The 26,853-nt window shown below is 37.3% G+C and overlaps 1 protein-coding gene across 4 annotated transcripts in view; it reads left to right on the top strand.

The window, feature by feature from the left end:
• Positions 1-26,853, top strand: part of KCNH8 (potassium voltage-gated channel subfamily H member 8) — a 400,632-nt gene that overhangs the window by 339,958 nt on the left and 33,821 nt on the right. For 2 of the 4 annotated variants that reach the window (XM_026006436.2, XM_072726750.1), the window contains exons 14-16: positions 387-493; positions 3,222-3,298; positions 21,484-25,983. In XM_026006436.2, coding sequence (XP_025862221.1) covers positions 387-493; positions 3,222-3,298; positions 21,484-22,188 — 889 coding nt within the window. In that variant the 3' untranslated portion in view covers positions 22,189-25,983. Of the gene's footprint in view, positions 1-386; positions 494-3,221; positions 3,299-21,483; positions 25,984-26,853 lie in introns of those variants that run through there. The other 2 variants (XM_072726752.1, XM_072726751.1) reach the window with 1 other exon arrangement.

Raw genomic sequence — 26,853 nt, 5'->3', positions numbered from 1 at the left:
CTCAATAGCCATATAAGGCTAATGGCTATCGTATTGGATAGTACAGCTTTAGAGTATGTAGAATTTAGAAATTAACACAATATTTTAGTCTTCTAGAAATACTGGAACCCAGGGTGCCTGGGTGGCTCAGTCGGTTAAGTGTCCAACTCTTGGTTTCAGCTCAGGGCATAATCTCAGGTTGGTGAGATGGAACCCCAGTTAGACTACATGCTCAGTGGGAAGTCGGCTTGGAGTTCTCTCTCCCTCTTCCCCTGCCCGGCAGCCCCTCACTCTCTCTCAGGTGCTCTGCCTCTCTGTCTAAAATAAATAAACAAATCTTTAAAAACAAAATACTGTAACCCATTAATATAAATGCACAACTAGCCAATGTCCTTTATTTTAAATAGGATTGTTGATGGAATTGAAGATGGAAATAGCAGTGAGGAAAGTCAGACTTTTGACTTTGGCTCTGAACGCATCAGACTGGAGCCCAGAGTCTCCCCACCTCTTGGAGGTAAGTTCTGTATTTAGCCTTTTTTTTTTTTAAATTTTTATTTATTTATGATAGTCGCACAGAGAGAGAGAGAGAGAGAGAAAGGCAGAAACACAGGCAGAGGGAGAAGCAGGCTCCATGCACCGGGAGCCCGACGTGGGATTCGATCCCGGGTCTCCAGGATCGTGCCCTGGGCCAAAGGCAGGCGCTAAACCGCTGCGCCACCCAGGGATCCCCGTATTTAGCCTTTTGACAAAGGGTGATCTTTCTTTTTATCTCGTAATGTTTGGCATAGGCACTTTTTTGCCTTCCCATTCTCTGAATATTTTCTACATGATAGAACTTTACCAATGTCATTGAACAATTAAACTTGAGTCTGTGCCATCTCCAAGTTATTAAGATATAATTTGAAATTGTTTCTCTGTCCAGGCTAGATGCTCTGTCATTTACCAGCCCAGGTAAATGGTATGTCAGGAGACTCAAGTTTCTGCTGTTGATTAAAGGGTGACCATGTTTTCTTACTACAAATGCAGACTAATCCACAAAAGCATTATCCAGAGGAAAAGCTGTATTGGTTGTACACTATAGGAACATTGGTTATTTTTAACCAACCTATTGGTTAGAGATTGTGTATGTGCATTTTGTCAGAGCTTAAACAACTTCAAAAGGATGTAAGAAGGTTGGAAATGATGGAGACCTATGTGAAGCACTACCCTCTGGTGATGGTGAATTAATGTAAGGGTACCCCTAAACCTAACCAGCCTCCTCTCTCCTTTGCCTTCTTGAGTTCATTGCCCATAAAAAGAAATCTATCAACATAATGAAGACCAGAAATAACAAGTAAATTCTAAAGAAGACACACTTGTAGTTATAATAAAGTGAGAATAATGAGCAAGCATAGGATATCCAAAACAATTTACCAGAAAACTACCAGATGTAAGGCCAATAGTCCCCTGCCAACTCTGTCATCCCCTTCCCACTCAGCTCTGAGATCCTGTGTCAGGGTCTACTAATAATTAGTGAATACTTCCGTGAACAAAACCAAGCCCAGTAAAAACTTTTGAATGTATAGTTCTGGGTGTGTGTCTTCTTTTTTAGAATACCACTATTCCATGTCAATCAACAATCCTACTTCCTGGCACTCATAATCTTCTGGGGAAATGGAAAGGTCCTTATAAGCTTCCCTGATGGAAGTGGGGGAAATTGCAGATGGAAGGAAGACAGGGATAGAAGGAGTACAGATCTCAGTCAACAATCCTGATTCATTCATTTGATTGACTTAACTGTGCTGATATTATTCTGGGGAAAGAGGCACAGAAATCATAGTTACAGTCACACTGATGTATTTGCTATGAAAGTTGATGGTAGGTCCCAATTGGAAGTTTTCCTTATTGACTAACCTAGACCTAGAAATGATGCACAGAACCTCACCACACCCATCCACCTATTTCTGGTCCCACCACCTCCTTATAGCCTCCTCTTCTTGTATTCCTAACATTCACTCCTACACTCATGCACTCAAGCAACAAATTTTCTTGGCTCTACCTCCTAAGCCCTACATTCTAAGACTTTGTGTCCTTACTGCCACCATACTTTTCCTTACCACATCCATCTCTTGCTTGCATTGCTACCAAGGTCTCTTCTCTGGCCTCACTCTGCTCTCCATACAGAGTAAACTTTTTAAAAAATACAAGTTTATTCTTATAATTCTGATCCTATGCTTTAAACCCTTAAATAGCTTCCTATTGCCCTTAGTGTAAAATTCAAATCTATTGCCTAATTGCTTTTTAAATGTCTCTTTTCCCAGCTAGACTCTAAGCTCCATGAGGGTCAATTACATTTTCTTTATTCATTGCTCTCTCTTCTAAAGGAGACATATTATATATGTTCTCTAGTCATTCATTGAATTAATTAACTTTGCAAAGTCTTTGCAAAATGAGCTTCTATTACTCTGCCACTTCAGATTGTTTTCAGTGACTTCTTTCTTCCACACGTTTTCTACCCATAATTTACCAGAATTAAGATATTAGGATGACCATATAATTTTCTATAAGTATATTTAAATAAGTATAAATAAATTATATATTAAATATAATTTATATGTATACATATACATATATATAATATATATATTCCTTTCCACTCCAGCTAGCAGCAATTCATCCAAATTTTTGGTGCTGACAGAAATAAATGTATTTGGAAGAGTAAGGTAAAGAAAAAGTGCAGATAAGAGAACCAGGAAATAGGAGATACTATCTTTTAGAGTAACACAGGAGGAGATAAGAAACCTATAGTAAAGTTAAGCACCTGAAATATAAGTGGGGGAGGATGCTCTCATGGGCACGGGAATTAATATTTGGGGGGAAAAAGAGGAAAAGAACATTCCTTTTCCACAGTTTAGGCACTGACTGTGATATATTTTTAGAGAATGATCAAAAAAGAAAATGTGCCATCTTGGAACATGGTGGTGATTGTGTTCAGGGGAAAGGAAGATATGATGTGAACATATCCAATCAGTGTGGTCACAGTCCCCACTATGATACATTCCTAGTTTCAAGGAATGTATCAGGCATGATCCAGAGGATTACTAGAAGCTTGTCCATTTCCAGGGAGACAGAACCTACAGTGCACAGGCATCAGGAAGATTAAAGGTAGTAGCTTAAGCTTCCTTCCCCATTCCAACTGCCCCAATTCTCAAATATGAGGTTTATTTCTAAAGGACTCATTTTGTGTGTGTTCCACTTTTCAGACCCAGAGATTGGAGCTGCTGTTCTCTTCATTAAAGCAGAGGAGACCAAACAGCAAATAAATAAACTCAACAGTGAGGTATGGAGCTTCCTCTTTCTTTGGTCATGCTGGAGTGGTAAGAGCTATAAATCCTAGTTGCTAGCAAAAGCAATATAATTTAATTATAGGCATGTGCTCTGGTGTCAGACCAGCATGGATGAATTCCCACTAAGCCTCATATGAGTTACGTGACCTTTTATAATTTACTTACCCTCTCTCATGCTCTATTTCCCTGTGTACAAGAAGAGGACAATAAAGGGCCTTATGGCCCATTGTGAAATTGAAATAGTAAAGGCAAATCATTTAGCATAAAGTAAGCACTAAATAAATGACAATTATACTAATTAGTGTCATAAATGTATTGATACTTGATATAACTGGTGCTTTTTCACTTTTTTCATGTACTTTAATTTTTAATGAGTTAAAGCAAGATGATTAATATAAAGATGAATGCTATTTCTCAGAATAATCACATGGCCTAAAATGCTCTTCCCTTCCCTGACATATATTTGCTGTGTAACTTTGAACACTTTTACTCTCCGGATCTTACCATTTATCCATGTAAAATCAGGTAATTTTTTAACAACTTTATTAAGATATATTTTATATATCATAAAATTCATCCATTTCAAGTATACAATTCAATGATCTTTAGTAACTTCATTGAATGGCTCCACTGTCATATCAGTTTTAGAATAATTTTACCACGTCCCACCCCCCCAACCACTGACAACAAGACTTCTCATAGTGATTTATGATTAATCCCTGTTCCCTCATCGAGCCCTAGGTACCCACTTACCTACTTTTTGCTTCTTCCAGCCATTTCATATAAATAGAGAAGGTAATTTCTGAATCACTGTCCTAATTTGGTGTCCTCCCCAAAAAAATTCAATTAGAAAAAAAAAACACAGATTCAAGACAATAATTTGGATGCAAATAGTTTATTTGGGAGGTGATCCAGAAAGCAGTTGGGGCTCACTCCTGGTGGGGACCACTGAGAGAGCATGTAGGACAACTCAAAACTGTTCTACCATTAGGCAAGGAAAAGGGGAATTGAGGGTGGTTCCTAAGAGATTGACTCTAGCTCTTCATGCAGGCCTAGCTGAAGAGGAGACTCAAAAGCTTGCTTCTTCAGACAGGAATATGCAGGAAGACCTGGACCTGCCTTTGGCGACCTTCAGGGTTGACCTAAGGTGAGGACATGTGGGCAGGCACAGACACACCCTTTATAGGACTAAAGTTTTAGATTATCTGATGAGATCTTAGCGAAAAATGTAACCACTTACTAACACTGATGAGATTTGTGAAACTGAAATCATATGATCATAATCAGTTTCCAATTATCTGTAATAGAGGAAAACTGGGTAGCTTGTCATGAAGGTCAGAGGTTTTTCTTAAACCTGTGTGTCTTCAGCTTCGTGAAGATTTACAATTTACTACCATTTCCCCTTCTGTGCCCACTCTCTCTGGAAGTGAAATTGTTGCTAACAAAAGAGCTCCAATGGACAGAGTAACAAGATAGGAATGGAAAACTAACCGGATTGAAACTTCTTAAATCACAAGGACTTGGCCATCACTGGATTACCTAAATAACCTCTTGTTAAAAATCCATTTAAAAAACAAAACAAAACAAAACAAAACAAACTAAATACCTTGTCAGAGAAACTTCTATTGAATAATTTCTTTTTACATATTGTTTTTGGCTAAAAGCACCCATTGATATAATTTGAATTCTTTTCCCTCACATTTGAGATCATTTAATGGTTTTAAGAATTGACTGACCTATATCTTAACTCAAATATTGGAGTTCATAATTGTTCTGGGGAAAGAAATATGTTTATATCTTCACCTTTTGGAAATTACATAATTTTCCCAAGTCACGGCTGTAAATCCACACATGATATGATTTTCCTTTGACAATGTGAGCCAGTGGTAGATACGTTAAAACAGATAAGCACTTGAAAAACAAAACATTTCCCCAGTGTGATTTGGTATTCATGATTGCTTTTCTAGTGAGATGACATAAATCTTTTTATCTTGCTATATACTGAAATAAAAAGGGCAAGTTAAAATATCAATTGTCCAATTATCCTTCCCTAAAGAATTAGTTTTTTCTTATAGGAAATATCTGATTTCTTCATGGTTGAAGCTTAAGTAAGAAAATCTTATCCTTTACACATAATTTATACAGTCTTGACCCTTTGGTGCATTAAAACCCACTAAGATAGGCAGAATGAAAATACAAATTGGTTTCAAACTGTAAAATTATCTTTCTTCCAACCTCCTACTTGTTTTTTCCTCATACCTCCTATAAAGTAATGTTGCTTATCATAGCAAAAAAAAAAAAAAACTATCTTTTAAAATCCAAGCCTAATTTTTCCATTTCACCTGTATCCTACCACTCACCCATGTGCTCATCTGATTGCTTTATTCTTCATTTATTCTATTCCTTGTTAGTGGTAAACAAGAGAATTGATAATGAACATGGAATTACTGCATAATAATAACTGTGTAATAAAAAGGGCAATCGGGATCCCTGGGTGGCGCAGCGGTTTGGCGCCTGCCTTTGGCCCAGGGCGCGATCCTGGAGACCCGGGATCGAATCCCACATCAGGCTCCCGGTGCATGGAGCCTGCTTCTCCCTCTGCCTGTGTCTCTGCCTCTCTCTCTCTCTCTGTGACTATCATAAATAAATAAAAAAATTAAAAAAAAAATAAAAATAAAAAAAATAAAAAGGGCAATCTCAATATATGCGGGGTATGTCAAGCATTGTATAAAGTTTGAGAGCATGGCAACAACTCTATTCTGATATTTGCTTAAATATTTAAGATATAAAGAAACTGTTCATTGATGTGTAGATTTCATAATCAGCTGGCTAAATACAGAACAAAAATCAGGAAAGGAATCATGTTGGTAATAACCTACATTCACAGAACAGTGAAGAGAGTTTAAAAGATGTAGGGCAGCTACTAATATTAGAACACTTTTGAAAACATTGCCATTGCTTTACAGCAAACAAAGAAATAGTGCAATTCTAAGGAAATCGTTTAAAAATAACAACAAAATGTCACCGTGGGGGCCATGGGCTGTGTAAGTCAAGTGCTCCATTTCTGAAAAGGTTTGTAGGTAAGGGTTAGAATGTTTCCTTATTTCTGAAATCTGGCTGACCCAGAAAGACATTGCAGCAAAGCCTACCGGGGGAGCCTGCGTGCTCGGCCACAGCAGGCATAAGACATAAAACAGACTAGTAAAGAAAGAGAATAAGCTTTGGAGAAAGAAAAATATTCAGATCCCTACTCATAAAATTAACCATCTGACTTCAGCAAAATGTTCACCTTCCCTAAGTTCAGATTTTTCCTCTATTAAGTGGTAATAATAACATCTGCAATATAGGATCATTGCAAGAATTTTATAACATATATAAGGCACCCAGCATGATGTTTTCTGTTAATAAGGGGTCAAATACTCATTTTCTCCTTCTACAAGGTTATACTTCCATTCAACAGAAGGCTACTCTCAAGTTAAAGCCCCCTGCTCCCTCCTACCCGGTGCGGAGTAATAGGAGAGGATTTGTCTCAGTGCTTTCATGGGAGAGAAAATTTTGAATTTTCATGAGGGAGAAAATGAAAATTAACAGATTTAAGGGACACAGTTGATCATAAAAATTACTAGTTTTTACCTGAGACTTTTTTTTGCTATGAAAATACTCAATATAAAATTAAAATAGAAAATGATAGGGCAAAGTGTTTATATTTCAGTGCATCTTATTTTAGCTAAATAATTTGATGAGATAGTGTCACTGAATCAATGTAAAGAACACTTGTTCTGTAAGACTTAGAGATTTAAGGGCAAAGACACCCAGTATGCCACTTAAACAATGCTTAATCATTACCTGCTATTATACTAAACATGTAAGTAGCAAAATGATTATGAAACTAGGCAGGAAAGAACCTGCCTAGTTTACTGGAAACATCATCATAGCCAAATCTTCATTTTCCAAATGAAAGAATGCAGGTGTCTTGTTAAATCATCCTTGTTCAGCAAGGGGTATTTGGGCTGGAATGCTCTGATTGCCACTTTTTAGCATTTTTTTGTATGTACACAAAGTTAATATTAGATCATTTTAACCCACCCAAGTCTTAAATATATTCATAAGAATTAAATGTACATTTCTAAACAAAAAAAAAAAATGGGCTTCGTAGAAAAAACTTGTATTTACTATTTAAAGGGAAAAGCCTGACTTTTCATACTATTGATTAACTCCTTTTTTAAAACAACTTTTCTGAGATATAATTAATATATCATATAATTCACCTATTTATTTTTTTTAAGATTTTATTTATTTATTTGAGGGGGATAGAGGAGAGAGAGAGAAAGAGAGAGTGCACAAGCAGGGAGAGGGGCAGAGGGAGAAGCAGGTTCCCTGATGAAGGCAGACACTTAACTGACTGAGCCACCCAGGCACCCTAATTCATCCACTTAAAGTGTGTAATCTGAAGGCTTTTAGTATGTTCATAGAGTTGTGCATTCATTACCTTAATCAATTTTAAACCATTTTATAACCCCACAAAGAAACTCCGTATCATATAGCCATCACTTGTAATGCCTGAAGTTCCCCTATCCTGAACCTTATTAATCTACATTCTCTGCCCATATTTTTGCGTATTTTGAACATTTCATATAAATGGAATCATACAGTATGGTCCTCTGTGACTGGCTTTTTTTCATTTAGTATAATGTTTTCAAGGTTCACCCATGTTGTGGCTTGGGAGTACCTCATTTGTTTTTATACCCAAGTAATATTCCATTGTATGGATATACCACTTTTTGCTTATTCATTCATCAGCTGATGGACATTTGTGTTGTTACCACCTTTTAGCTAATATGAATAATGTTGCTATGAGCATTCCTAAGACATTCACACAAGTTTTTGTGTGGACATGTTTTAATTTCTCTTGGGTAATTAAGTGGAATTGCTGAATCGTAAAGTAACTCTATGTTTAAACATTTGAGAAACTGCCAGACTGTTTCCCAAAGCAGCAGCAGCACTTTACATTCAGCAGTATATGAAGGTTCCAAGCTCTCTTTTCCTTGCCAGCAATTTTTTATTTGTTATAAGACTTTTTTATTATAACCATACTAGAGTGTATGAAGTGGTATTTCATTGTGATTTTCACTTGCATTTCCTTGATAGCTAATAATAAAGAGCATCTTCTCATGCTTTAGAAAGTCATCTATTCATGCTTTGGAAAGTCGTCTATCCAGATCCTTTGCCCACTTTAAAATTGGATTGTCTCTTTGTTACTGGGTTGTAAGAATTACATATATATTCTCGATACAAATTATGATGTACAGTTTCTTTCTCCCATTATTGAAGTTGCCTTTTCATTTTCTACACATTTTTCTTTGAAACACAAAAGTATTAATTTTGGTGATATTCAGTTTATTCTTTCATTCTTTGTGATTTTGAAGTCACATCTACAAATTTGTAGCATGAGATCAATGAAGTCTCCTTCAGTCAAAGAAATAGAATAGCAATATCAGAAGTTGTTCCTTACCAAAGATTTGCTTTGTTACTTTTCTAAATGGCAATGAAAATTTAGACTTCTATTAATAATTCACACAGAGAAACTTACATGAGTAATATCCATAGTAAAGGGTATGCCTCAGTCCTCTGAATTAGTATTATCATTATATCTTTTATTTGACAATTAGTTTAACCAAACACACTCAGAGAATTGTGAGACCATTCCAAGTTCTGACTGTACAATCTCATTTCTTCCTCATCATGATCACATATGTATTCTTAACCATCAATTCTCAAAAGCAAAATCTAAAAAAATGTGTACATTCACTTTTTGACATAGAAAAACAAAATCCATTTAACTGCTGACAAACCATTCTGCAGTTTTCATTTTAAAACATAAGTATTACTGATTATAATGCTATGTATTGTGGGCATAGCTTTCTAAACTGGAATATACCCAACTATTTAATGATTTGCAGGATGATTTTTGTTTATTTTCAGTTGTCAAGCCTGTATGCCTGTATGTCAAGCCTATAAGAGATTTGTAGCTCTTATGAGAGATTTCCTGATAATAAATAAATAAATAAATACATACATACATACATACATACCCTAAACAATAGTGAGGATCTCCCAAAAGGAAAAAAAATGCCACTCAAAAGTTCATCCTGTGAAGCATGAGTTTAATATGGATATAGCTTTTGGATATTAGGTGTTTTTGTCTTCCTAACCTGTGATTACTTATACATAAGCCTCTCTTATTTTGAGTAGAGGGACTAAATGGACATATCGGTAAAGGTCCAAGGGAGACCAATGCCACATTCCAAATGGGCAACTTGAGCAGGAAAAAGAGTATTTACAAAGAAGTTTGTTGAGTGTAGGGCAACCACAAAGGATAGCACTGTCCCTCCCACTGTGAGGATAATAACAATAGAAGATCACTACAACTTCTGGGTCTGAAGGGGCCAGGGTAGAGGGTGATTATAGATAGAATCTTGAGTCAGAGAAAGGTGGAGAAGGCCACCTGAAAAGAGCTGTGATCTTTGGTTGGGACCCTCTGTGACCTTCTGCCCACCTCAACTCTGCAGGGAAGCAGCCAGAGGAACATATACCCCGACTTCCCTCTCCTATCTCCCTTCGATCTGCTGATGTTCTACAATGGCCAAACCCAATCAGAAGCCAATGAGCCAATGAGCCTGTTGATGGAGTTCATACAAGTCAGTCTCCAAGGAGCAGAATTGGTTGGAATGTGGATCTATTCTAGGAATAAAATGAGAAATATTCCGTAAAATGAGTTATTGTGTATTCAAGCAAGTACAGAGAAATTCAAATGAAATTTAAACAATTGGTTATTAATTATTTATTAGTAGTAATTAGACAGTTAGTAATAGCCTAGTTATTAACTGGCTACTAACTAATAGTTTCAGAATAACTGTTTTTTTTTTTTTTTTAATGAATATGGGTGTTCCTCTCCCATACTTCCTAAATAACTTGTAAGTTTTGATACATTCTTTAAGGATTTATTTATTTATTTGAGAGAGAGATCAGGGGAGAGGGGCAGAGTCTTAAGTAGACTCCATGCTGAGCGTGGAGCCTGACACAGGGCTTGATCCCCCAACCCTGAAACCACAACCTGAGTCAAAATCAAGAGTCTGGCACCTAACTGACTGCACCACTTAAGAGCCCCATAAGTTGATACATTTTTTAAAAAGATTTTTTTAATTCATCTATTCATGACACAGAGAGAGAGGCAAAGATACAGGCAGAGGGAGAAGCAGGGTCCATGGAAGGAGCCTGACGCGGGACTCGATACCGGGTCTCCAGGATCAGGCCCTGGGTTGAAGGCGGTGCTAAACCACTGAGCCACCCGGGCTGCCCAAGTTCATACATTTTTAAAAGAACATACCCCTCTGCCATTTTCCATTCATCAATAGAAAAATTAAGTCCAATAATTGATCCAATCTAGCAGCTACAAATAGTATTAGAAATTTTTTATAGAATCTCACAATTGGAAGGGATTACAGGGAAATTTTTCTTTCTTCTCATCCCCTAATACATGAATTTCACCTTTTTAAAAATGAGAACATCATACATCTTTCAGAAGGGCTCTGATTCCACCTCCAGTCTAATATGAATTTTCGTGATTCTTCCATGATGAATGGAAGTTTTTAAGTCCCTTCTATGAGTTTTAATACTTGCTTTCTAACCTTGCCATTAAGCATTTTCTTTTCTATACTTTTATGTTATTTTCATGTGCACATTTCTTCTTTCCCCAAGCTCTTGAGAACTTTGATCATATCTCCAAAGAATTCTGTGAATTGCCTCAAAATTATTATTATTATTTTTATTGTTGTTGTTAAAGTATGCAGACTTTACAGAAGTACAACAGAGAATGTCCTTATCTCAAGTAGGTCAATGTTCAGGACTAGAAAATAAATATATATGAACTTGAGAAGGCTTGGAGATTCTTTCAGTCTTTTTATTAGAGAACCATAAAGCACTTAGACAAATGGGAACTGACACTTCCCATTTACTTGTACCTAATTAGAAATAAACACAATATCATAAATCAATACTAAATCAGTCAGATTTCCCTTTTGTGCTTATGTGACCATAGGATAAGATAGAATTAGAAAAAAATTTATGTAATAGATAGACGAATTGTTCTGAAATCAATATTTAAGCAATCTCAGCTTCAATATTGTACTTTTATAATGTGGGAGAATCATAAAATTTGAAATTTGAGAGATATCTCAGAGGCCACCTATTCTAGCTTATCTTCTAGTAGTGGAATTTTATTTCTGAGATTTTTAGCAAGAAGTTATTTTGCCATAGTGAGAAACTCACTATGTCCCAATAAAAAGCTACACTAGTATTTTCCAAACCTAGTTGTGCTTTCAGATTCTCTAGAACTTTTTACATGATTATAGATTGTAGATATTTTATAAATTATGAATATATAAAATATATTTAATATTAATAAGTATTTTAAAAATAACAATTCCTTTGGCCAGGCATAGACTAACTGAATCTCAGAACTCTAGAGTTGGCACTGGGAATCGGTATTTTTAAAAATTTTCCAAATGCAGGGCACCAAGGTGGCTCAGTCATTTAAGCTTCTGACTTGTGATTTTGGCTCAGGTCATTATCTTAGGGTCCTTGGAGCCTCAAGTTGAGCTCAGTGCTCAGCAGGGAGTCTACTTAAGGATTTTCTTTCTCCCTGTCCCTTTGCCCCTCCCCCACTCATATTTTCTCTCTCTCTCTCTCTCTCTCTTTCTCTAAAGAAACAAAATCTTTTTAAAAATTCTCCAAGTTAAAAAAAAAAATTCTCCAAGTGCTTCTGATGATAGCCAACCTCATTCCTCAATTTGTTTAGCTATTAGAAACCTATTCTCTATATTTAGCTCATATAACTTTCTATAAAGCCTTTTTATTAATATTTCCTACTCTATCCCTCTTGAGTTGCATAGAAAAAGCTGTTTTTTATGCTGAAAATACTTTAAATTTTGAAGATAGCTAATATCTCTCTTCCTCCCCACTCTGTAGCATATTTTCCTCCTCTCTAATGCTCTCTCTTCCTGAAACTTTACTCATGTGACATGAAATACAGACCCTTTAATCATCATGATTAACTTCCTCTGCCACTGACCCCTCCTATTGTCCAAATTTCTTAAGGACAACCACAAATGATCCCGGTGTCCTATAGATGACATTTCCAGAACAGACCATATTGTCTATCATGTTTTAGTTTACGAAAACACCTGAAGGTCTTGTATTTTTCTCTCTGTTCAGAAAGCTCTTCCCCAATATCTGCATGGAAGCTCTCTTCCCTCTTTTAAGCCTGTGTTCAGATGTCAACTTAGTGAGGTCTTCCTTGACCAGTCTTTTTAAATAGAAGTCCCCTCTACCCAAATTACTTCTAAATTTGTTCTTCCTCATAGCTTATCAAACCTCTGATACAGTACATAGTTTATTTATCTAGATTTTTCATCGTCTTTATCTCCCATTAGAATGTCAGTTCTATGAGGACAAGAATATTTATCTGTCTTTTTCTTTGCTATTACTGGCTACATACAGTAGACATACATTTATGGTGATGAATGTATAAAAAGTGCTGGATTATGCATTATATCTATTTTAACCATCAGGTAGAACATTGAATAGAAGAGAATATATATATATATATATATATATATATATATATATATATATATTGGAAAACTACCCAACCATCAAAAAAATGAAATCCTGTCATTTATACCAAAATGCTGCATATTTATATCCCAGACTGAAACCAAATCAACTCTAGGTTTAGAAAATGATTGGAATATATATCCATGATGTTCCATAGCAATTAAAAGAGGGTTTGTTCAGTTGTCCATCAACAGATAAATTAATAAAGATGGGATTTGCATATATATATCATACTCAGCTATCAAAAAATGATATATATACTCAGCTAGTATGTATATATATACTCAGCTATCAAAAAAATGAAATCTTGCCATTTGCAACAATGTGGATGGAACTAGAGGGTATTATGCTAAGCAAAATAAGCCCATCAGAGAAAGACAATTATCATAGGATTTCACTGATATATGGAATTTAAGAAACAACAAAGGATCATAGGGGAAGGGAAGGAAAAATAAAACAAGATAAAATCAGAGGGGGAGACAAACCATAAGAGACTCTTGATCATAGGAAACAAACCTAGGATTGCTGGAGTGGAAGGATGGGGTAACTAGGTGATGGACATTAAGAAGGCATGTGATTTAATGAGTATTGGGTATTATATAAGACTGATGAATCACTGAACTCTACCTCTGAAACTAATAATATACTATATGTCAATTAATTGAATTTACATTTTAAAGAGTGAAAAAAATGGGTTGTATAAAAAAATCTCTATGGTTGTACATCCAAGTTCAGCAGAGAGGGAGCATGCAAAAATGCCCATTTCCTAGTTTCTCCCTGAAAGGGATATTACTGCATACTTTCCCAGCTGCTGCCTAAGGACCAGCTTCTAATCCATGTGCACCTAGGTACTCTCTATGATCCTCCACTTTGGGACACTGACAGAACTTGGGACACCCTCAACTACTGGGAGCCACCAAGAAGAAAGACAACAGTTTCAACAATCACAAAGACCCTAAACCCTCAAGATTCCACCAAAATTTGTTAGAACTAATAAATGAATTCAGTAAAGCTTCAGGATATAAAGTCAATATATAAAAGTCAGTTGTATTTCTATCCACTGATAATGAACTATCAGAAAGAAAAATTAAGAAAAACAATCTCATTTACAGTAATATCAAAAAGAATAAAGTACTTAGGAATAAATATAACCAAGGAGGTATAGACTTGTACACCAAAAATGACAAAATATGTGTTTTTTGTGCTTATTTTATTTAAATTCAATTAATTAACATATACTATTGGTTTCAGAAGTAGAAGTCTGTAATTCATCAGTCTTTTATAATATCCAGTGCTCATTATATCCTGTGCCCTCCTTAATGTCCATCACCCAGTTATCCTATCCCCTCACTCTCCTCCCCTCCAGCAACCCTGTTTGTTTCCTATGATTAAGACTCTCTTATGGTTATGACAAAATATTGTTGAAAGAAATTAAAAGAAGATCTAAACAAATCAAAAACTCCAACTACAGACTTGTCAAAGGAATTGAGAAAAGCTGTTTAGACTAGATTCTCAGCTCTTACTGAAAGACTAGTACATGAAGAGTTAACCAAAGGGACTAGATCTATAATAGGAAGTCATGATCTGACTTAGAATACGACAACCAGCAGCACTCGCATCAACTGGGAGCTTAACAGAAATGCAGAATCCCACCCCATACCTACCGAGTCTTAATATACATGGTGTCAAGATCCCCAAGTAATTCCTCTATTCATTGTCTTGATAAGCAGTGTCAATACAGTTTGTATGCTGAGATGAGACAGATTTTTCACTAATAGCAGTGAAGATCCTTTAGCCAGACAGCAATTTGGATACTAATCAAACTGTCACAGGAAGTGGGAAAGTAGATGAGGAAAGCAATCAAAGGGTTGATAAATAATGGATTACAACAATACAGCTAAAGTAATAAAGTTGTGTCCAAAGGCCTGAGTTTGCAGAAATTCAATGAAACCATTGGAGTAATCACTTTCAAGACTTGTAATTCTTCTCTTATTATAATTTAAGTGGCATCAGATGCACCTGCAAAAGTAAAGCCCTTGGTACTATTCCTGTGTGACCTCGGGTAAACCATTTCACCTCCCAACATTCTAGTCTCTCCAGCTGTAGAACAAGATTTACAACTTTCGTTAGTAATGGGATTGAGATTCTCATTTGGATGAAATTTATGCAAGTGCCGAGTATGATTATTATTTTAGCTGACAGATAAAAAGATTGTCATTTGTTTTTGAATGTGTTGTGAAGCAAAAGACACAAGGATGAAATTATACCGATCGTCCTTTTTGTTTTGCCTGCTTATGGAGTTTGATTGAACTTGTCTGAATCCCATGATAAATATGCAACATAACAAAAGATTAAATGAAAGACCATTTAATTACCTGAATCAGAGCTTGTAAAAATGTATATGTGTTCATGGCGGGGGGTGGGGGGTGGAGAGGATTGGTGTAATTAGGACCGGGAATTTAGAAAAATTGTGTCTAGCAGGAAAATGTGTACATGTTTGGCAAAAATTGAGTGACGGGTCAAGAACTCTTCAAGCTAAGAAGATTATATCAACAGATGCATTACCCATCTGCTCACTGAATGCACAAAAATGGAAACGGCATTTTTTTTCTATCAATTGAAGTTCCAGTTATACTCAGAGGCCATGAATCATACCATGCCAATAGCCAAGATTGAAAAATGTAAAACATGAATAATAGAAGGCAAAAGTTAGCTACTTTCTACGTGAAATAAAAGGTATTGTCAATTCTGGTCTTCCTTGTGAAACTCACAATCCTGTTCCCAAAAGGCACAATCCAGAGACACACCAGAACAGCAAATCTGTGTTTACACTAAAAGGCACATTATCTAAGTGTAAAAACTGGCAGTGCACAGTCTTATTGGAACAATAGGTCACCAGCATCCCAGATGGATTTTTTCAACTATGTAATAACACAGTGGTTTTAAAACCTCCCATTTTGAAGTGATGGGGATGTCTATGAGATACTGACATCATATAAAACATTCTTACCTGCTAGAGATATAGTGGTACTTAAATCTGTGTCTTGCAGTGCTATTTAGGGGAGATTGGTAAAAGTTATTTAAGTTCAAATGAAAATATTAGAAACTCATATTAAGAAATTAACCATGCAACTTATTATTCATTAACTTACTCATGTATCAACAAAGAGTTGTAAATGGCAGGATTTATACAGAGACTAGAGCTATTATAAAGCACAATAATGACTAGTCATACCTGCCCCCAGCTAATCCTGCTGAACATTGTTGTATTTTGGCTCATGCATCCTTTATAGAGACTTCTCAATCCATCTGACTGCAATTACTCAAACCTTAGATCAACATTTTTCAAAGGCTTTGGTTATCGCTGTTACTATTTGTTACGGCAAAGAGCTACACAAGTGATGCTAAAACTTGGAGACTCTATTTCTCCCAAATTAATTCTGTAAAAGCATTAACAGCATGGTTTGTCTCTCCGTGCTGAGGCTGAAGAGGAGTTATATATGTCCTTTATTCTCTTTGGGCTAAATGTTTCCTGGGTCAGTATTCCCTACCATGAAGAAGTTTTCAATGAGCTGTTTTGCATTATCAAATGCAGATACTGGGGATCCTGGCAAGCATCAGTTATATGTAGGGACCAAACATTAACTCCATTGTATTATTTAATCCTCACAACAAAGCATCTGTGGACATATGATTGAGGGTGAGAAGTAGCATCACATCAGTGGTGCAAATTAAACATAAGAAAAGAAAAACAGATACCTTGGAAATGTAGGCAACAATAACTATTTCTTAACAAAAAGAAGTTCTGAGAAAAGCTGGATATGGCCAAAATAGAAAAATTGTGGCAATTAGTGACTTTCTTCTTAAAGGTATGGAATGATCACTTTGTGGATTATCATGGATAATTGACCAGTCCGGTGTCACATGAGTGTTTCTATTCATGACAGAAGATGCTGCTAAACAAGAGCAAATGTACTGCCTAAAAATCTGCTAAACACCTAATGATTCGTGTGGTAAAATACATGTTACTGGGAGAACAGAGAAGAGAAGAATCTTTAGATGATCCAAAGTTTTGGATAGAAAACTGAACCACTTGGAAGCACAGATGGTGTTTTCAACACTTCTTTCTAGCAGTTGGGACTTTGGAAGGGATAGAGAAATCTTGGATGTGAACAATTGGCTCTGCAGATGGTGATGGTGAACTGGTTTGGCCGACAGTTTTAAATCCCAGACTGATGGGTTCTTATTCACAGAAGAATTAGGAGAAGGAAGTGGAAGGAGGGGGGGAAATGGATAAAGGAATATAACTTAATACACAAGGGGAAAATGTGTATTAAGTTATGGTTTATTTATTAATTTTATAAATAGAAATAATCAGAAGGCCACATCTAAAATAGCCAGCTATGGTAGCAACCAGAGATGCAAAACAGTTTACCAAATTTCAGCTGATAAAACAATTCTGAATAACTTAATTAAGTTTGTCACTTGGCACTCATAGTCATGAGATAGGGGAGTCAGTAAATAGGTGCCACTAAAAAATGTGATGGGGGGACAGCTGGGTGACTCAGTTGGTTAAGCATCTGACTCTTGATCTCAGGGTCAAGAAAGAGAGGAAGAAAGAAAGAGAAAGAAGAAAGAAAGAAAGAAAGAAAGAAAGAAAGAAAGAAAGAAAGAAAGAAAGAAAGAAAGAAAAAAAGAAGGAAGGAGGGGAAAGAAAAGAAAAAGAAAGAAAGAAAGAAAGGGAGGGAGGAAGGAAGGAGGGAAAAGAAAAGAAAAGAAAAGAAAAGAAAAGAAAAGAAAAGAAAAGAAAAGAAAGAAAAAAGAAAAGAAAAGAAAAGAAAAGAAAAGAAAAGAAAAAAGAAAAGAAAGAAAAAAAGGAAGGAAGGAAGGGAGGAAGGGAGGAAAAGAAAGGAAGGAAGAGAAAGAAAGGAAGAAAGAGAGGGCTTGTTAAGGGCTTTGTAATATCCACTTAAAAAGAGGCTGTATTGGGCACCTGGGTGGCTTAGTTGGTTAAGAGGCTGCCTTCTGCTCAGGTCATGATTTCGGGGTCCTGGGATTGAGCCCCACATTCTTCCTGTTCCGTGAAGACTCTGCTTCTCCCTCTCCCACTCCCCCTGCTCTTGCTCTGTCTGTCTCTCCCTCAAATAAATAATATGTATTTTTTAAAAAGAGATAGTATCTTCTAATATGAGTAACAGAAGACATTTAAAGAATTTGAGCAGGTATTGAGGTAAGTGGGAAAACTTTGGTTCATTTGATCTGGAATGATTTTTGTTTGTTTTTACTGACCTATTTTTGCAGTACTCTGGTTTTAAGTTGTATTTTGAAGGCATATCTCCTTAAATGGATGAAGCCTTGTTCACAAAGTAGCCCCAACAAGCTTTTTTAGCAAATGCACATCTTAGCATGCTATAAAAAGGCAGAAAGCCTCACCACCCTTGTAGAGACTTCATTCTTTGCTTTCCACATTTGATTAAGAATAAGGTCTTTCCTGTTTTAGAATGAATTTTGTTAGCAAGCCCAGCAGAAAGCAGTAAACAAAAGTGCCGTGCCTCTTACTGCAGTTTTTGTGGCAGTATGTTGTCACTTTCAGCGTCACCAGAGTATCCACCTCCAGCAGATGCCATGTTTCCTTGTGACAGTTGCCTTTGTCCTTGGGAAGTGAGAGATCCCATATCCAACAGGGATTAATTCTCTTCATGTAACTTTAATAAGGTGTAGGGGTGTTTCCTCAGTGACACAGTGACAGAAATCTTGATATAAATTGATCTTTACCCTTCAGAGCTAAAGAAAGCTCTATTTCCTTGGATTCTTTGTTTGCTTTTAGTTCAGGCTAATTTAGTGATTTTGTTTTCTGGAAATGTTAATGCTTCTTTACATTCTGGGAGCCAGTCAAGACTCTGGATTCTCATTCGAAGTTCATTACCCCGAAGTTGTGATAAGTGCACAGTAAAAGTTGGATGTCAAGGATGTGGCTATCAAAAGTTATTTCACCCATGGGAAAATACCTGTCCATCTTGAAATCTAGAAAAAAATAGTTCATCAGAAATATATATGTTGGTGTATTGTCTGGCTCCAAATTCCCCTTACTGCACACTGTTTTTGTTGCTTTATTTGTATAATTTAATATGAGGAGATTTTGCTCTGCTTAATACATTTCTGACTTAGAGATGATGCCATTTACTTACTTGATGTTGAATTAACACTTCAGATAGATTTCACACATGAAGCTACCTTTTTGTATCATCTGGGCTCTTCACAAATTCTGAGCACATTAACAAAAATCTCTCAACTCTTAATCAATACCTCCTTCTCCAGGTGATTATATATTATAACCAAAAGAGCACCAAAATAAGAAGGCCTGGATTCCAGACCAAAGAATGAAATAAGGGACCTTAAAAATGTTGTTTAACTTCTGAGCCTTAGTGTCCCCATTTTATAGGAGGGGAAATAATAATGTATCTCTGCCTATCTTAGCACTGTTTATAAATCCAGTAGAGAAAAAGGTACCTGAAATTACATTGTATCATAAATTTACTCAAACATTTATTGAATAACATAATTGTTGATGTGCTTAAAATGCAAAATGGTTCTTCAAAGACTATCTTTATTCAAGCCTAATAAAATGCCTATTAAAAAGCATCTTACTGGGAGCTAATGTACCTCTGGTCAATTCGATGCAGAAATGAAGCTTAGACATTCCACAGAAATGGATGGTCAATATATCCCTTCAAACATCTTGTTTAGTGTCAGCCTTCTCTTCTGAAATTTGGATAGGAGAGCTAATCAGTTCAAGATGGAACCCATGGGTGAATGTCTGCAATGCCCAGATCCAGATCCTGATTTAAGTGTGACCCATGCATGCACTTTAAAATTGAGGCTTGGCAGGTCATAAAGTTAGACAATCTCAAAACACAGTTAAAATGTAGTGAAAATCTCAAAACACATAGCATCTTTCTCAGATTCACTGTTTTGCTTCTTAAATGTGAGGCTCAGAGGTATCTTTTTATCGCCCAAAGTTTCAGATCTGTTGAAAAGCCTGGACAGGCATTCGATTGAGTCCCTCGAGTTCCATGCTAGCAGCAAGGCACAAATACTTTTGGCCTGGCAATTTCAAGGCAGGTGTTACCAGTTGGTTGCCTGAACCATGGAAAAAACTCCTTCTGGCCTTTTTTAAAATGCCTGATTCAAGCGGCACTACCTCCTGATGGGCCTGCCAGGGAGAATTAGTTTCAGAACGCACTCACAGGAAGTGAAATGAATTAAGCTGCTGGAGGAATTAGGAATGTGTACGTAAATGTTGAAAAAAGTTTGCCCAAAACAGCAATCTTGGATCTGGCATCACTGAAGTCGAACTTGCCTTTTGTTTTGTTTTGTTTTTTGAGGATAGTCAATGGGTTCAGGTGCTTATATTGGAGTTTTGTGGTTCATGATAGAATAATCAAGTCACAGAAGGTCCTTTATAAAATACAATCATAGCAATGAAGGCAAAGTATTACACCATCGTATTATTGTTACAAATCACCAAAGATTAGAAAATACATGTTTGCGTCCTGCTTTCTTTTCCTCACTTTGAAGAATGCAAGCACTCCAGAAAAGCTAGATTCAATCTTCTGGTGGTCTTCCATGGTAGAAAAAAGTGATGTGGTTGGAAAGAAAATAGATCCTCTGGCAGATTTTATTATTGGTTTTAAGTGTAAAATGAATAATGAAGACTTTTCAGTGGGTCTTAGGTGTTTGAGGGTTGTGTCTACTTGGAAAATCTTACAAAAGCTAAATGTCTTGCCTAGAAAAGTGAATAATGCACATACCACATAATCTGGGTTACAATTCCACAAGGCTCCAGGTTCACTGATCTACCACAATGCCCCAAGGCTCCACACCATCTGATCTGCACCTACCTAGCTTTCAGGTTTCTCTTATTTGGCTGTGTTCCCTCTTTCTGCAAACTCCCTCCCTCACCGATCAGGTGCGGGTTCTTGCTTACCACCTTCATCATCCCTGAAGGCCAGTTTGCCCCTGAACCTACAATGAGCATGGATCTCAACCAAAAATGACGAAAGTGAGGGTTATTATTTACTATCTACTCTGGACAGATGTTGTGCTGAGTGCTTTACATACAATACCCACCACTCCATACTGAGGTGTCTGAGGATGATTTGTGTGCACCACTGTGTAACCCACTAACTCGGAGGAAGTAAAAGGTACTGTCTGTATGTACGAGATACAAGAGATAATTGACCCACGTCTCTAATTTAGTTCAAGAACCCCAGAGTCACTGATTAAGAACACGACTATGAATATCTCTGTAGGTTCCCTCAGAATAAGAATGGATGTAGATTAGGTGCCCAACTTTCCCATCCACCCTTGGACTTGGCTGGAGTTAGAGGTGGGCAGCCTTTCAGTCCTTCGTACTGTGAAATCTCATTTCCCTGCCTCACTGCTCTCAAAGCACTGCCATGCACCTCTGACTATTGCTTTCTGCTTTGCTTTATCCACGCAGGTAACGACTTTGACTCAGGAGGTCTCTCAGTTAGGTAAAGACATGAGGAATGTGATGCAACTTCTAGAAAATGTTCTCTCACCTCAGCAACCATCGCGGTTTTGCTCTCTGCACTCCACATCCGTGTGTCCCTCCAGGGACAGCTTACAGACCAGGATGACCTGGAGCACACACCAACCTTGCCTACACTTACAAGCTGGGGGAGCTGCTTATACTCAAGCACAACTCTGTCATGGTAATGTCACCTCACACATTTGGAGTGTGGATCCCTCCTCTGTGGGGAGCAGCCCCCAGCGAACTGGAGCTCATGAGCAAAATCCAGCTGACACTGAACTTTATCATTCTCCAAACCTTGATTATTCACCTGCGCACTACCAGGTTGTCCAAGAAGGTCATCTGCAATTTTTAAGGTGCATCTCCCCACATTCAGATTCTACACTGACACCTCTGCAGTCCATTTCAGCGACCCTCTCATCCTCCCTCTGCTCCTCCTCAGAAACGTCCTTGCATCTGGTTCTCCCAAGCAGATCAGAGGAGGGCAGCTTCAGCCAAGGAGTCACGAGTTCCTTCAGTCTGGAAAACTTGCCAGGATCTTGGGACAGGGAAGGAGCAGCATCAATCTCTACGGAACCCTTGGAAAACTTTCCACTGGAAGTTGTCACAAGCACAGAAGAAATGAAAGATAGTAAAGCCATAAACGTATGATATTTGCGCACGTGCAGCAGCTGCCAGTTCCAAACCCACCACTGCATGACAGCTTTAGTTTGCCTTTTTTGCCTCGGGCAGGTGTGAAGACTGGGCTAAGCTGGGAGTCCTGCAGGAGCGTGTGTGAGGAGCCAGCCGAAGGCAGAGCCACATCCATACTGTAGCAAGCACTTGCTAGATCCTTAGGAACATAGCAGAAACAGTTCCCTCTACAGGTATTCACGTACCCGTCTGTTTCACAGACTTTTTAAAAGTCCAAAGACCCTGAGGGTCTGAGCAGCTAGAAGTTCCAGACAAAGAATTTGTGGATTCATTTTGTCCTAGGTGACTTTTGTGAAATGCAGCAAAGGTTTTACCTGAGTGCCTGCTTGTCGTTCCTGAACAATATCCATAGCGCTGTTGGCCTCTGGAGTGCACAGCTCCTGCTGATCTATTTTTCTTTTTGTGAAGGCAAAGGGACAATTATCACTGCATGTCATCTCCTAGACAATCAGTCAAATAGAGCTGGTGGCCAGTGGTTAGCTATTGCACGTTACTTGCCATGTAAATGAACATGTCTTTATTTATCGAAAAAAAAAAGAGAGGCTATTTTTATATCCTTGGTATGAAATATGTATTTAAACTATTTAAAATATTTATAAAGAAATGAATGTTTTCTTTTCATTTTGGTAAAAAAAGAAAAAGCTTGCCGTCTTAAGAAATGCACTACTGTTATGTATAGTAGATCAAAAACTATTTATTATTAAGAGGATGTAGTTTCAAAAGGAATCCCCCCTTTTATTTGCATGCAGTTTGCAACAAATGTATCCTCACACTTCCGGATTACAAAGAAACAGTGAGGTCATATTTTATTAATGAAATAAAAACATGGACTGAGTGTCAAATATGTGGGTAGGCAGGGCTCCACCTCGTTAGGCTCTGCTGACTCACGCCAACGACCCGAATTAAGGCTGCCCCCACTGTGCTGGCATAAATGTCTCCCCTCCAGGCATCAAACTTCATTGTTCAGGAACCCAAAATTGGTCTGTGGGATATGAGATCTCAACTACTTTAAGCCATTCTGATCTCAAAATGAGGGAGAGAACCTTGGCTGTATGCTTCCTCTGTGCTATTCTTGAGGGAGAGATTATAGACCAGTGCAAATTCCAAAAGGGAGCCAAGACTTCTGAGCAATGACTTGTGAGAGTAGTAAGGCCAGCTTACACTGGATCAGTGTTTTCATTTTTTTCTGTAAAGCTCTCAACAAAGCTGTAAGTTATGCAGCGCAGGTGTTTTCATTCTCATTTTGCAAAGAGATAAAAAGAGATTACACAGCTCGGATACCGGAGATGGTCTAGAACCTATAATTCTCCCTGCATCTCAGCCAAATGCAAATTCAGATGCTGGCTTGGGAATGGTTTAAACACTTTCACTCAACTTTTATTTGTTTTGGGTTTTTTTTTTAAGATTTTATTTATTTATTTCAGAGAGTGAGCACAAGCCTGAGCAGGGGGAGGGGCAGAGGGAGAAGCAGACTCCCCCCTGAGCAGGGAGCCCCATGTGGGGCTCCATCCCAGGACCCTGGGATCATGACCTGAGCCGAAGGCAGACGCTTAACCAACTGAGCCACCCAGGCACCTCTCAACTTTTATTTGATGTTTAAGAACATTTAGGGCCAAATCATCCCAGACATTCTTAGAAAACATCCCATTTACATTCTGGAGTCTCAGGTTCTTTTTTTGCATTACAAAAAATAAACAGTCTGAGAATTGTATCATTAAAAACATCTAAATAAACCAAAAGCTCTGATGTGTGAATCTTGTACCCTAAAATTGGCTGGGCAGCAGAAAGAAATCTTATGAAAAAGGAAATAGTACATGTTTATCAACATATTACTCAAGACAATGCGTTCTACTTCTCCACCTCCAAAATTTAATCTCTCCTTACCTAAGTGAATGGGAAAATTAAGGCAAAGGCAGCTTTCTAGATTTAATGTACTTAGGTTTGTATTAATTCTCCCTTTTGTTCTCCTGACCTATATAGTCATTTTTAGTACCATTCAAAAAGAACGGTATTAGTGTGTGTATATTCTTCTGGCAAACTAGCACTAATTATTGATGCTAACAATAATGACTGACATTCTGTTTTTTGAGTAGTGACTCTGTACCAACATATATTTAGAATTTAACATGTTATATTTCCTCATATAATTGTCAAACAATGCTAAAAATGACTTACTATTATCCTCATTTTGTAAATGAATAATTGGGCCATGGACTTTTTTTTTTAACTTACCCAGTCACATTGTTTTAAATGATAAATCCAATAACCCATGGCCACTCGGTATCCTCTTCATGTCCAGATCGGTTCTTGCTGTCTTTTAAAACTTTACTAGTAACTACTTCCTTTTGAAATCTGTGAATAGAATAAAATAAAATATTTGTGTGGTTTTTTTTTTTTTAAGGAAGCATACAGATGGGACAAATTAGCTAACCTGTGAGGATTTGAGGAAGCCCCTGTGAAATATCTGGAAACATGCCCATATTTTTCCAGCCAGTCTCTCCTCTGTATCTGCACTTAATGGCTGACATTAGGCTTAAGAATCAGATACCTGCCCTCATAGGTCTGCAGCTGGATGAAAATGAATGAGCACCCACAGTAAGTGAGGGCTCTCATTGATTTCTTAGAGGAGGGCACCTACTTCAGTCCCAACTTACTCTTTATTCACCTTTTCCCTCATCATCATTATTCTGAGCAGACTCCTCCATATCCTGGGCAGCTCAGAATGACACATTTTGCTTTGTTTGTTTATGTCTGTTGTGATATTATTCCAGGAAATGAGAATCCCAAGTTTTTCTAGGTATTTGATTTTCCAAACATTATTGCAATGTAAGTAGCAGAAGCCCTTGTCTTCTTATCAGGGATGCATGTTTGGATCTCTACCTACCAACTCTGCTGAAGAAGCAAAACAGGGATCCAGAAGAAAGAAAAGCACTTATTTTCTTGGTCAAGTATATTTTCTTAAAAACAATACTGAGGACTAAAGTCTTCTGTGTAGCTCTAATTAAAAGAACCAGACAGATTAACAGGACTTTATTTTAATTCAACGTAAGAAATTTCTGGCAATTAAAGCTACTTACAAATGGAGTTTATTGCCTTGAGAGATGGTAAAATCACTAATAAAGTGTCCTTTGAGAGGCTGCATAACTACGTGACAGGAAAATTGTTTTCCAGAAGGATTCTGTATTGGGTGGGAGGTTAACAGAATACATGCATCAGAATCACATGGGGTGCTTGCTTAAACTTTAGATCTGGCTTCAACCAAGTGCCTTTGGGTGGGGCCTGATATCTCCCACTTAAACTCCCTGGGTGATTTATATGCACTAAATATTGGGAAATATTGGTATGGAATCTATAGTAGTACAAGACTGAGTCCTACCTAATTTATACACAGGTGGACTAGCATCTACATTCTGTTAAAGATAGGTCTGAGTCTGTCATTGTATCAGAAAGACCTGGTCAACCTCTATATCAGTAGTTTCAAACTTCTGTTCAAATTATGTATTTCCAGGGGATCTTAATAAAATTGAGATTTTTAGGGACCTGATTCCTAAGATATGGGCTGGGTCCCAAGCAATTCTGATATAGATGTTCCAGGGAACAAACTCCAGAAACGTTACCCTAAGCTGTGTCATCATCCCTTAGATAATGAATAGTTGGTTCTGTGGGGGGCAGACCAGCTAGAGTCAATCAAAACTGACAATTATGTACCATACTGTTTCCATGGCATTCTTAATAAATCGATAAATTTTTTCATGAAAATAATTGATCACTTTCTTCAAGAGCACTTTGAACGTTCATTCATTACTGGTAATGGCTGAGTGCCTACTATGTGTCATGTACTGGTACCTCTTGATTTGTCATAGGTCTTTGTTCTCTTGTTTGACTTGGATTTTCTAGTAGGAAGAAAAAAATGAAAATGCCTTTTGAAGCCTTATGAACTTGTCAGTTCTTCCTGAATAGGGAGGAATCATATTTGGATGTGAAGTAAACCAACTACTTGGTTAGAGAATGACAGTTGCTATTGATGGCCCCTGTGTTAAATGGAACTGCTCATGTCAAGATTATGATTTTATCCAGAGCAATGAAAATAGCTTGTTCCAAATAGTTCTTGCTACAGCTGCTTCTTCTCATGAGGTGTAAGGTCATCCTTATAAGACATCACCTTTACTAGAAAGTTCTGTAACACTCCAAATGGATTCTCCCCTTAGACCACCATCACCACTGAAAACAGAGCCTCAGAACCTGTGCAGTTTCCATGAAAGACTGCTCTAAGAGGCTTCTCCTTTGCCTACTTCTTTCAGTTTATCCAAGGGCACACACTCCAAAGAAATACAATGTTGAGAAAAGGACAGGAGTTTTGAAGAGACACAAAAGGAGTGTTTGCCTCCAGCCATTTTTCCTTGCTCTATGACCTCAGACAAGTTATTTAACACTTCTGAGCCTCCATTTCTTTATCTAAAAATCGGGTATTAAAATATATCTAACTTGCAGAGTCTTTGTGAAGAGTCAATGAAGTAATTTATGTGAAAGCACATTGCCTGACATATAGAGAATACTAAGCAAATGTCAGTTGGTCTCCCCTGGCTCTCCTACTTCCTCTGCCTCCTATCTCTCTCTGCCCTT

This window comes from Vulpes vulpes, chromosome 11 (assembly GCF_048418805.1).
Source record: "Vulpes vulpes isolate BD-2025 chromosome 11, VulVul3, whole genome shotgun sequence".
Lineage (NCBI taxonomy): Eukaryota > Metazoa > Chordata > Mammalia > Carnivora > Canidae > Vulpes > Vulpes vulpes.
This window is presented reverse-complemented; position numbering and strand designations above follow the sequence as displayed.